At 40.4% G+C, this 13,426-nt stretch overlaps 1 protein-coding gene across 1 annotated transcript; it reads left to right on the top strand.

Moving 5' to 3' along the window:
- The first annotated feature begins 2,312 nt into the window (after nt 1–2,312).
- LOC140922056 (uncharacterized) lies at nt 2,313–11,745 on the top strand. Its single transcript, XM_073372082.1, has 9 exons — nt 2,313–5,631; nt 6,036–6,374; nt 6,919–7,181; nt 7,672–7,941; nt 8,136–8,181; nt 8,738–9,079; nt 9,300–10,006; nt 10,867–10,921; nt 11,633–11,745. Exons 1-9 carry the CDS (start codon nt 2,386–2,388, stop codon nt 11,690–11,692), a joined length of 5,328 nt encoding a protein of 1,775 aa, XP_073228183.1. The 5' UTR covers nt 2,313–2,385; the 3' UTR covers nt 11,693–11,745.
- The last annotated feature ends 1,681 nt before the right edge of the window (nt 11,746–13,426 follow it).

Genomic DNA, 13,426 nt, shown 5'->3' with positions numbered 1-13,426 from the left:
TGCACTTATATCTTTATTTGGACGACCATCAGTAGAAAAGGGTTAAATAAGTTGCATGATCGCGGACTAACAATTTTTGTTCGAAGAGTAACGTCATTAGTAAGTGTTAATCCGAGCATAGTCCCCGTGCCCAATGCTTTTACTTAACTTTTAACTAGTGTCATACAAATCTGTCTCATTATCATTAGAATCTTACTACCTTTAAAATTTCGTTCGCCTTAATTTTAACGTAATTTTAGACCAGTTTGCACATCGTGATATAAAGATGATGTTTTTCATTTTTGTCCATTTAAAAAGTAGGTTGTTAATTAATTAGCAATCCATTAGTGGATGATGCCAATATTATTGCTCCCTTTTAAAGAGGTTTCAAACAATGGCAATCTTGTAATATTACAAGAGATGTATCGAAAATGTACCTACGAACTGTGTGAAAAATTTAAATCACTCAAAACAGGGATCTGAAGTCTCAATAGTTTCCTCAGACGGCCTCCGAAAAAATACCAAAAGCTTCCATTGACGTACGTCATGAAGAACCATAACTTTCACATTCATCCAATATAGACTTATAAATAGCAAATCCAAATCGGTTGCCATCGCTTGTTTTAGTTAATTAAAGAAGCGGTATTGGACTTAAATAAGGAACAAAGACTCACTTACTAGACTTTTGAAAAACCATAAACCATGCTATGAGCGAGTGACGTAAGACAGGTGTGCTTTTTTTAATCTTCAGTCATTGATGTTTTGTTTTTATGATTATTGTTTCTTCGCTTCCCTAGATACCGTGATATCTCATTGTTGAATTAGTCGTACAAGACAAGGTTTCCCTTCACGATTCTTTATTTCAAATCACAAAATTCCACTCAGTTACAAATAAAAGATTTTTTAAAGTTGGTACCTCCCTCACTGATTAAACTACTTCAAAATTACCTTAAACACCGTTATAACAATAATTATTCTTATTAAAACTTACATATTTGAATATTCTAATTTGCCTTTACGATAAGTAGCTATAAGTACTTTCAGAAAATTCATTACTGATTATGAAAGAAATTGTGAACTAGTCAGGACACGTTCAAACGAGAATTTACGAACAGTTTTTTCCTCAGATTTAAAGGTTATAAAAAAAAGGAAGAAAGAAATAGAAAGGTTTAATATTAAAAATTCGGAAAAAGGCGCAATTATATCGAGGTTCCACTGTACTAAAAAAAGGTTTAAACTTTTGATTTTAATTGAAAGGGTGAGAAACGTCAACTTTACGGGCCTAGTTAAGTTTATCATGAGCTAGAAATGATTTGGTTACTATCTGTATTGCAATGGTCCCTGTTCACGTGGATTATGAGAAAATAGGAGCCACCAAACAATATTTTCCCACGTTTACCTTTGCTTTAACTCACTGAATTGAATTTGATCATCATTGTAGTTATCGTTAAGTGCCAAAGAGCAAAGATTTTTATTTTACCTACGACGCGCGCGCTGTTCAATTTGTTTAGAAATGTCATGAATTACGGTAATTCACGAAAAATAGTTTGACCTCAATTCCATTGCATAAGGGAAAATTACCTTGAAAGTAGTGAACTAAACTGTTCTACTGCATAAAGAACTTGAAATCCCGACTTTACATAATTCACGAAAAATAGTTTGACCTCAATTCCTTGCGTAAGCGAAAATTACCTTGAAAGTAGTGAACTAAACTGTTCTACTGCATAAAGAACTTGAAATTCCGACTTTACATAGCCTATTTTTTGTACATATATAAGTTCGTGTTTTTGTCCGAAGTTGTGCACAGGTCATTTTGCGTAAAATTAAGTGGTGTTATAAGGGACGGACCATTAAAAAAGTTATCGGGGGGTGGGGGAGGAGGGGAGGTGGGAAATTTTCGAGCCGCAGGAATTTTTTTCTTTATCAAATTCCTTGTATGAATTTTTTTTTTAGGCCGTAGCATGAATGTTTTTGGGGTTAATTGGCATGCATGAATTTTTTTCATTTAATTTTCCCTTCGGCGAATATTTTTTTGTACTTCGCCAGCCCCCCATAAGTTTTCTAATTGTCCGTCCCTAAGCGAACTTAGAATCCTCGAGAAATCATAAATCCGCGAGGCTTCTCCTTGGTAACTACTGCAAAATCGACGGCATAATGAAAAAGAAATAAAAGTTTTATGCTTTTAAGGGACTATGTATTTCTCATGAATAACCTACATACCTATATATATATATATATATTTTTTTTTTTTTTTGTTATTATTATTAACAAAACAGATTGCCACTTTTTTTTTTTTCACTTAGAGACTTTTTCTAGTGTCTTCTCTCTTTAGGAGAATCCCCTGATATCATATTTTACTTCTGGCTTTCGACTTAGAAACCACTGTTGGGCGTTTTAAAGTGAAAGATGTATTCAAAGAAGTTTTATTCCTTCGATCCTCGAAACTCTCGAACTGAACAACATGGTAATCCTCACTCCACCCGTGGCTCAAGCCAAGCTACATTCACAAAAAGCCCGTACGAACCTGTTGAAGGTAAAATTGATAGAGAGAACCACATCATGAAGGAAGATACAAGGAGTATATCGGAGAATGTTACAAAGTCGGTTGTCACTAGAAATGTCATCGACAGGAGGTCAAGTTCGTCCTATACAACACGAGAAGACATCAAAGCAATTAAGACACGAGGTTTGAAAGGTATTAGAAATACATTCAAAGGTGCCTCAAAGTTTGATTCAACAGGAGCTCGTGATGCTCATGAAAATTCAAAGGACAGTCCTATCAGTTCGTTTTACTCTTCTTACTCAAGGGATGAAGACCTCAGCAAAGCTGCAGCTGCCAATACACCAGCCATGGATGGCGAAAACGTTATATCTTCTTTCTATCGATCCGATGGTGGCGAACAAACATCTGACCACCAAAAACGATCAGAGGAAAAAGACAGAGTTTCGGCAGGTGCCTCTAAATACACAGAATGGACATCTGAACTGGAACTGAAAAAGAGAGAAGACAGTTCGGTTTCTGGTAAGGAAGATTGGTCTGATCCTCTCAGCCGTAGACGTTCTTTGGAGAGGCACCGCAGTAAAGGCGATGAGCCTTGTGACAGTGACTATGAAGATTTCCAAACGATCGGTCTGGAGGATGTAAATATTTTGAGAAGGGCTCTAGAAAGAAAGCAAGCTTCTAACTCCTTTGAAAGGGAAAAACTGTCAAAAAGAATCTCCGAAGATGAGCGCAGTGATCCCTCAAAATATACCTCAAGTGCATATTTACTTCTATCCAACAAATGGAAAGACAAAGACTCAGCGCCATCAGCTCTAACTGAGGATAGTTCCAACACCAGATACAATGATGATGCTGTACAATTATCAAGGAGCCCAGCAAGACGTTCTTTATCTTCAGAAGCCCTTGACAACAAAGGAAGGGGCCGACTGGGAATCTACCGAGAATTGCCAGGACGAAAGGAGTTTCTTTCCTACACTGCAAAGAAAAGATTCCACGACGACGAAGTGCTGCAAAAAAGAAGGGGCAGTAGATCTTTAGATAGGGATGAGCGCAGGATGCAAGATTATATGGACGAAAGGGAAGCTGAAAAACGTGATTTGCTTTTCAGGGTGCGAAGCAAGTCTTCGGGTCATCTGAGCTCTTTCGATAATGAAGTTGATGGTGCGAAAAACCACAATCGGTCACGATCTCATTCTCTTCATCGCCGTAGAAGCACTGAACGTGATCCATTTCGTACAGGTGATGTAAAAAACGCAATTGATTTTAGTTCATCAAATGCGCGGGCATATATGCCAAGGAAAGAGTCAGCAACCCATGAGAAGCTGAAAAAGGATATCGCAAGGCTAAAAGCAGAAACAGAGTCTCGTCCTATGAAGAAGGATGGCTCATTTACACCCAAATCGCATATTAGGGAGTCCTCAGTTAAGGAAAAGCTTAAAGAAGACATCGCAAAACTAAAAACAGAAACTCTGACACGAGAGCACATCAAGCCTTACATTCCGCCACCATCTTCAAGAGTAGAGGCCAAGGATGTTTCATCAAGGTGGAAAAGTCGTGAGCCTTCCATCCATGACAAGTTAAAGGATGACATCGCCAAGCTAAGAGCTAAAACAAGAGATTTCCCGTCTTCCTCCAGAAGAGCTTCAGATACTTTGGCACATCGTTGGGATAAGAATGATGAGGAGAGAAACGTTCATCGCAGTGAACTGAGGCATTTTCAGTTGTCGAAAAAAGATGGGAAATTTTTTAAGGACGAGTCGGAACGTAACGAAACGCAGCGATACGACGATCCCATAGATCGTAAATACGGTTCCAGTACTCACATAGATCGTGACTTAAGTACTACCGACGGGTCATATAGACCCGATGGGCGCACCGAAGCTGAGAGAAACCCTAAAGATTGTTCTTCTCCCAAATCTTTAGATAAGCACTACGGAGCAACCAACGATGACAATGTCTCTTCCTTGCGGCGTTTTAGTGAAAAGAGTCCAACAGGGTATTTTCCAAGAGCAGCAGATTATGACTGGCCACCAAGAGAAGAGAGAAGTCTTAACCAGAGGGGAGTGTCTTGGATCTCCCCTAGAAACTCGTGGGGTGACGCTACGCAAGGTGACAAGGAAACAAGATCTGGAGCCACTCAAGGATTTGCAACAAAACGTGTTTTTAAGGCTGATTCAACTGTATCCATGAAGTCCACAAAGAATGGTGATGGTCCGAGCTCTGTCACAGGATTTTTCCATGGTAGTGTTGCTGAAGAAGATCAATCTGCTTTTTACTCTAAGGGGATAGGAGATGAAGATGTTGGTGACTTCAGAGAGCCATTTAAGCGACGTGAAACTTTCAGACCAACAGAAGTTTTTGGAACAACAGAGCCTCGAGCGTCAGATTCTTCGATACCGCCAGAGCCAACTAGGGAATATAAGCCCTCTGCACTGTATCTTCCCCAAGCAGAACAGCCAGAAGGTACCAGAAAAACTGAATCCATCAGACTTGACAGTCCACCAAAAAGAACAGTGCGACCAGGAGAAGCCATACCTTTGCCTCCTCCAGATCACGATTCTGTTTCTAGAAAACGAAAAGATTTCAATTTACCTTTAAAGAAGTGTAGTGATTTTAGTACCTGGAAAGAGGTAGAGAACAAAGAGGTAGATGTACTCTCCGACCACCGTCAGACAAGTCGCGAATTTGTGACGAGAAAAATATTGAATAAAGATTCCATAATTTCTCCCGAAGGTGGTGCAGCTGACAGCGACCCAGCCATTTCTAGGTTGGAAACCCTAAGACGATTGCCTGGCAAAAATGTCTCGCCTAGACGCACAAGCATAAGGAAAGAAATTTTAACACACGATGACCGCAAGATTCCTTCTCGAGAGGAGGTCGTCGAAATAGTAGAAGTGTACAAGGAAAGTAAACCGTCAGCTATGGTCGCACTTAGGAAGAAAATTGAGGAACTCAAAAAGAAGGTTGATAAACTGGATGACTCAAAATCTCGAAGCAAGCTGGAAAAGTATGTTCATCAACACTCCGAAAAGAAGCCGGGTGTTGAAGTCAAGGACCCAGTCCATATTCCTAGATATCAGCCTCGATCTGCACGCTTACCAGAGAGAGATTATAAACCTGATCCTACAGAAGCATATTCCACCGGTGCTGTAAGTATGAATGATAACAGTCTCTAGTGGCGAGATACTAAAAGAAGACTTTCCTACCTCAAAATATCTACGTAGAATTCTCATTGCCCTAACGGCTTCTATACGAACATAGTCTTTGATAAAGAAATGTGTCCGGTAAAAAAATGCTTTGTGACAACTGTTTTAACAAACTCTGATCGTGATCCTCTCACTGAATGCCATTCAATGAAACACAGGATAATCTACAGAAGCCATTTTTATCCAAAAGAAGCCATTTTTTTATCAAGAGTGAGTCCCTTTATAACAGCAAACTGTGAAAGGTAGTGATATATTGACATTAGAGGTCATCCTCTCTGTACCCTTACCCTAGAATATACAGCCGTTAGTGACTTTTGTAATGTTATTAATAAACTGTTTTTCTACAGAGCATCGACGATACGTCGGAAACAATCAGCCGCCAAATCAGTAGGCAAGCAAGCGTGGCAAGTACCATGCAACGAATGACTAGCATACGTGAGGAGGATTTAACAACCATGATTATCCCAGGTGTAGTTAGCAGAGAAGATGATGGTCAAACGGAGGAAAAGCCTGCATTGCGTGACGCAGAGACAATGACTGCTCCAGACATTCAAGAGCAAGTTGGGCTGGACAAAATCCGACGACTGGATTCCTCTACTACAGATATTGCTGAGGAGCCCGACCAGATTGACGAATTAAGAGGCGTTCCTTTTGATCACAGTGCGTCATTACCTGATATTCCACAGGTACCAAACCATTTTGTTCAAAAGAGAAATAAATAAATGAAAATAAATAAATAAATAGGAATTAAGTAAATAAAGGCCGCATTTTGCGTTCCCTTATTGTGCATTTGGTGTCCCAGGAAATAAAAAAAAACTGTCTGCAGATTCGTTATTGTTGTAATTTGTAGAATGCCAATTGGACTGAAGAGAGTCGAACGCCTGTAGAAATTCCACACTGATGACGTGTCGCTACCCAGATTTGGGTAGTGCTTCTGATTAATCATACCGCGAGGTATATTTGCTTCAACCGATCAGAAGCACTACCCAGATCTGGGTAGTGACACGTCATCGGTATAGAAGACGTCATTTCGCGTGGAAACAAGAGGGGATGGGGGGAGGTCGCGAAATTTCGGCTGTTTTCTCAGGCTGTAAATATAAATTCTTATAGCTTCTAGTAATTCGAGTGATACATACAGAGGAACCCCGCCTTACGGCCATCCGGTAACACGGTCACCTCGTTATTACAGCCACTGCTTTCTTCATATAATAAAACTACTAACTTGTACAGGTTGAGGATGGAAGCGGTACGACGAACATTGGCACAGCTATAATCCACATAGATTCACAGCAGCAGCCCTTATCACCCCAGGTGGATAAACAGACATGGTGGGATGCTTTCACAGCTGAGGACGTCGATCGGTTACTTCAGATTGAGAGCCGAACCAATTTCAACGGTTACACTAACGCTTATACTGCGGAGGATATGGATAAATTGCTACATTTAGGACCAGTGAGAAGGCGGAGCTTCCGTCGAGGATCTTATGACAGAAGGTTGTAATAGTTGGTTGATACTTTTTGAAAGCATCGCGCGGTCGCGCGGTCGCGCGGTCGCGCTGTCGCGTTCGCAATTTCTTAGATTCAAGATTTTCAATCCTTTTGGGTTTGGGGTTTTAGATGCATGTTATTTTGTCCACGGAGGAAGAGAAAAAAAATCATCGCACAGAAGTAGCGAATTTTTGAATAGACAACTTGATTGAAATCCCTTGCAGCTGTACCATTGTAACTTGTACTTACGTTTTAATAGTGGATTTTAATCCAACATTTACATCCACACGTCGCTCTCCATACAAAGTTTGCTGTTTGCTGTTTGTTGTCGTTGTTTGTGTTGTTGTTTCTTTGTTTGATTTCCAAGGAAGATTCCAGGGTATGTTGCAGTGGTTAATAAATTTTTACCCTTAAAAGTATGTTGTAGACGTTAGCGGGGAATCCAGAAATCTTATTATGTTGTTCTTTTCTTTTCCTTTTTTTTGTTATACCACAGTTCGCTCAGACGACACTCTCGTCGATCTAAAGATGATATCGTGGACGTCCATGTGAGAGTTCGCGCAAAGCAAGAAAAACGAAGACGTCCCCGGTACATCATTGCACAAGCTGCTCCAGAAGAAAAGGCCATAGTGCTACGAGACACAAAGGAGAATGCTGATCCACATATAAGGAAGATAAAGGTCGACGACGTTTATGGTGCTGATGCTGTCAGGGTCGAAAATGGCGTGGTGAAAATCAAAGTTGGGGATTTAACTACTCGGGGAAGGTGAGAATAAATCTGGCTTTGCGTCGTAACTCTTCATTCTTCATTTACCCTTTTCCCAGAAGGTTTCGTAGAGTGAATATTGTGTGTTTTAATACAAGACGGTTTAAAAATTAAAGACATCAGAAACATTCCACTTATATTAAACTTCGCACTGTCTTATAGAAACTGTAATATTGTATTTTCGTTTTTTGCAGGAAAGCGTGGGCAAGGATTCTGCAAAAGAAAGACCGAATAGTGGAGGTAAGTTTGTTTAGTATTGGCCTAATTTTTTCACTTCTTGTAAACTATACTCACTGTCAATTAATTTATCTCATATAACAAATACCCTAGCTCACTATTACTCAGTAACAATAAACGAAGTACCTTGACTCTGGTGTCTAGTCGCCATTGTGGGTAAATCCGATCATCTCTCAGCGTACCTTTTCCTAAATGAAAGCCATAGAAAGGTGACTGATCTTCTGAACAAAGAATCTAACATAGAACAAACGCCACTGAATCTTGACTGGAAGACCGTTATAACTGTGACAAAGTGACAAAAGACGGATCAAAACACACCATCATTTTTAGCGTTTTCATAGCTAATAACATCACGGCTGGAGTGACAGATGACCAATAACATCGCGACTAAATTCGCTGGCGTGATCTGTAGAGATGACTACCGCACGGGTTGTCGAAAACTCAGTCACTGTCAACAACTGTCCTATTCAGGAGTACATTCACCCAAAGAATCATATATTCCTCCTACTTATGAATGAACCAAGCGTTGGCTATCCAATAAGTATTTCTTATTTTTTAGTCGGATGGCACGGTAACTATTCCAATCAACCGCGATGAATACGAAGACGGCGTCTACTACACAAACTATTACGAAGAACAGGACCAAGATGGCGTTGTGCGAGTACCCATCAGGTTCAAGATACAAGAAGACAACAGGTACAACACTAAGGCGCTTCACGTCACCAAGGAGATAAAAAGGCATGGCAGTATGAAGCGGGGAGGAAGGGCTGCGGGGAGTAGAGCTTACATTGTGGGCGCACGGTATTACCATGGTAACAAGCTGATGTCCACTGTCCTTGGGTATGGGTCACGCGGACAACAACAGCGCACAGTTTTGAGAGCGCTACGAGGCAGCTCAAAGGTTAGTTTGCAGTTATCTATGAGCTGTATTCACATTACGGTAAAATGCCAAGTCGTTCCCAAAATGTATGGTCGTGCTTGAGTCGTTAAAAAAATTGAGGTAGACCTAACCACTCCTAAGCGACTACCCAACCGATTTTCGCCACATTAAAAACATAACAACTTCAAACTTTTAGGTAAGATTGAACCTATTTTCTTCTTGTTTTATTTGCATTTTTAAGGTTGCTGGAAATGAAATTGTTGTTAGACGCAATCAGCCCTACACTGTCCCAATGCACACAATCCAGAGAATGCACGAAGGGTACAGAACTACCAGGCAGGCTTCTTCGTATCAGGACGAAGGAGGTAACATGGTCATAACAGTAAACGCCGTGCCCGCTCGACCACCAAGGCTAAGCTTGCAAAAACCTGGAAAGGCCTTGTTCCAGTCTTCTGGAATGCTTACATCAAATTCCGATCACGGCATTGCCAGAGCTCCACGGGGCGCCCTAGCTATCACACCGAATTTTGGCGTAAGTACACTTTCTAGAGGAACAACCAATCCCGATGGGTACACTGTACACACTATCTCAGGTGGAGAGGGCACTTCATATATCGTCACTGATCCATCCGATTCATACCGACGCAGGTCCTCTGGGTCAACTGACACCAGTCGTTTTCACGCGACCACTAAATTGTCCACTACTCCTATAATTGTTCCTTATGAAGGTGATGTTCAACCAAGTAGCGGTACAGGGAGGCGCATCGACATTGTAGCTGATCCGTCAAGTTTTATCCCTGAACGTAGCTCCAGGAAATCTGTTTCAGATGGACGGTTAAATGCCCGCACGTCTTATGGCGAGAGGTTTAATCTAAAGGATTATGGGAACGTTTCCAGAGTACAATACGTTAATGGGGCACGCAGAGGAAGCGATATCATAAATGACAGGTCAGTTGCAAAATGTTAGTAGGTCTGAGGCAATGTTATTTCTGATAGCAATACGACGGTGACGGCAACGAGAACGGAGAAGCAATGGGTTTGAAAAAGCGAAACAGCGACTTGGACGTGCATCACGCATTTTGGTTTTGGTACATTTCTTTCCCGTCACTGCACAAATGCGACGTAAAAGTGCCTAATTTCACTTTTTTGGAGGACGCGCGTGAACCCAAGACAACAACTTTCTTTTTCTTTTTCTCAACCTCGATACAGTCCTTTCGAATTCATCTCCAGAAAAAAATAAATGCATTCAATAAATTTAACGAGGTAGAATAAGCGCGAATTCATTTTTCAAAGGTAACGTTTTCGTCGCTATCGTCTTCGTTGTTGCTTAAGTTCTCTGTTGACGATTTACACGTATGTAAAAAGCACGATTTAAAAGTTCATGGTTGCATTTGCACAGGGGGCTCAGGCATTCGGTTAGATTATACTGGATAAAGATTACTTCGAACATATATTGATAAGTGGAATTTGCGTGGCCATTATGAATTTTGCTGTCAACTGGAGCGAGGTCTGGAGTCTAGAAATCTTCGGAGCCGCTCCGCTGACTTTATACTGCTCGGCAATCGAAGGCATTTTCCGAGAGTTTTCTGACTGTCCCAAACTGGTTCCAAGACCCCTAATATTTCTCGGCTCCAGGCTTCGCTCCAGCTAACCGCAAAATTCAAATTGTCCACCAAAGAAATGAAAGTCCGTGCATCGGTAAAATAATTAATCCTTTTTATATATTAATCTTGTCCCGAATGCGAGAGCCCCCTTTGTTGTGGCACGGTGATCATCGTGTTCATGTTGATTACTTACTTTTTTTGCAGACGATGGGGTAACAGACGATACAAATTTGGTCCACCTTCAAACTATAAGCAACAGGTGAGTGTTTTGATTAAAAGGTCTTAATTTCTCGAAGATAAACGGGTTTATCTCGAGAATTTCATTTATGTTACGTGGACTGCACAATCCGTTATGTCTCACTAGGTTAGCTTTTAGATCAACAAAAGGTCAAAATGGTTCCAAAATTTAAGATGTTTGTTCAAACGGTAGATAATGTACCAGTCAATTCCAAAAGTGCCTGTGCCTCCCCCCGGGACAAATTCCCCAGTATGTTGTCAGTTTAGAGCCTGTCTACATGGAGGTGGGGTGGCCCAAGTAGGTGAGGTGACCCGCTTAGGTGAGGTAAACCGCCAGTCCATGTAATCTCTCGTTTTAATTTGATCAAGTTTACATGATTGGTGGGGTGACCATATGAGAGATTATATGGACAGGCGGGTTACCTCACTTAGGCGGGTTACCTCACCTACCTGGGTTCCCCCACCTCCATGTAAACAGACCCTTAGATGGTAAATTACCCCAATGACTAGTCCTTCCAAAAGCGTCAAATGGCCCACCCAGCAAAGACTATTCAAACATTTCCCCACGCCTCAAACCGTTTATTCAGATATAAATATCTTACTAAACACAACCGAAATATGCTTATGACCGGAGTTGTACCCACCATCAAAATACTGTTTTATTTTTCTTTAACGTTAGCAAGAAGTCAAACTGTGCAAAGTGTCATATTCAATATCTCTCTTTTAACTTCAGGAACGGTTGAACGGCCGGACAATGTCTTGGGCAGTTGAAGAAGGTGCTCCAGAGTTTTGAGAAAAAAAAAAAACAAATCGCGTCGCTGTTTAGGTATCGATTTTCGTTTTCGTCCTTGGCTGTTAAGTCCTCCATTTGTGTATAAGTTATAATATTGTAGCTTTTGTATTTCCTTATAACCGTGCAAGCCTTTGCTTCAGACTGCATGTGCTAGTAAAAGATGGGATGAGGTGGAATGATAGAGGAGATGGAGAAGAAGCTCTATGATCATTAAGAAAAGGTCTAATAATAGACCCCTTCAAGGTTTTAACGGTATGATGGGTAATCAGGAAAAGATGGTGGAAAAATCAAAAGTTTGTATGGGAATACAAAGTCAACTAATTCTTGCTAACTGAATATATTTGTCACTTTCCCTTTGAAAAATGTAACTAATGAACTTAAAGAAACTACATACTAAATCTGGAGTGCATGGTAGTCCTTTGGTCCTTTTTATTAGAAAACCTGAGTTCTTCCATACATTTTCTGTAATCCGACAACACAAAAATTACACATAATGTATGGAAGAAGGAAAATTTTCTCAAAAGCGACAAAGGACTGCTGTGCTCTCCACACTTAGTGCATAGTTTCTTTAATTTCATTAGTTAAAGTTTGCAACGTGCAAGTTACGAGATTTTCAATTAGGAAGAATTAGTTGACTTTGAATTCCCATACAGACGTTTGACTTCCTTTCCGTCTTGTCCTGATTACCCAGCATGCCCTCAAAGCCGTGAAGGGGGTATTGAGCCCATTACAGTGGGGACACACAAACCGGGACATTTGGATGAATTATTTGTTCAATCACAACGTTTTCTGAAAACAAAAGATTCGTAAGTTTTTGCAAACTGAGCGTTAAAATCCAAGTATTCATCTAATATGCAAGCGTTCAAAACTTTAAAACCGTTTGAACTTAATTATATTACCTAGCCTCTCAAGAAACAACTCTCAAATTTATAAATGTTATTGATCCGTTTGCAGAATTGAAAACGTTGTGATTGGACAACCTTCTTGCAAGTGTCTGGGTTTGAGTGGGCGCACTCTAATAGTGTATTTCTATTTTCATTATAATTTATTTCAACACTGTTATTGAGTCGACTTTCCTTGGATTTATAGAGAAAATTCGTGGTTTTGTTTACGTTTAATGGATACTAATCAAGCAGCAACAGGAAAAGACTGTCTTAGTAGTTAATGGTTTTTCGTAATGGAATGAAGAATGAAGCTTATTAATCCATATCACTCTTTTAGTTTTCGTACTTCCTCCAAAAAAATTATGATACGACTATCACAGTTTGTAGGTTTTTAGTGAAAGGGGAACCTTCATTGTTGAATTTAATTGAATTTAATTTCATGTCGGTCAGTCGGTTGCCGGTATTGTAAGAGACCTTTAGATTCGAGGACGAGAACAACTGCAAGTACGAAACGAGAACGAAATTTCACTGAAAGTGTTTATGCGTATTCTAAATAAAATAGACACCCCGGAAAGCGTCAATGTACTTTTAATTAACCAGAAAAGTGCGCACTGTTATCTTTATTGGTGGATTTAAGCGCTCGTTTGATAGCAAAATGATAAAACGTCTTTTATGTTATGACTTCTCTCCGCCGCTACGACATTCAAGCCAAAACTCGTAGTAGAATGACGACAGCTTAGGGCTATCACGTTTTCCCGCCAAAATGACGCTGGTTCACGCGTACTCACTGTACTTAGCATTGAGGAATTCTCAAATTCTCATACTTGCAGTCGTTCTCGTCTCAGAGTCT

This window comes from Porites lutea, chromosome 12, assembly GCF_958299795.1.
Source record: "Porites lutea chromosome 12, jaPorLute2.1, whole genome shotgun sequence".
Taxonomy (NCBI): Eukaryota; Metazoa; Cnidaria; class Anthozoa; order Scleractinia; family Poritidae; genus Porites; species Porites lutea.
Note: the sequence above shows the minus strand (reverse complement) of the source record. Positions and strands in the feature narration are given on the sequence as shown.

What these genes read in the sequence shown, in the direction of transcription:
- LOC140922056 (XM_073372082.1), top strand. Translation starts at nt 2,386, where the DNA reads ATGTATTCAAAGAAGTTTTATTCCTTCGATCCTCGAAACTCTCGAACT. An exon ending in GATTTAACTACTCGGGGAAG is followed by an intron (nt 7,942 to 8,135) that starts GTGAGAATAAAT and finishes CGTTTTTTGCAG; the next exon opens with GAAAGCGTGGGCAAGGATTC. An exon ending in AGAAAGACCGAATAGTGGAG is followed by an intron (nt 8,182 to 8,737) that starts GTAAGTTTGTTT and finishes CTTATTTTTTAG; the next exon opens with TCGGATGGCACGGTAACTAT.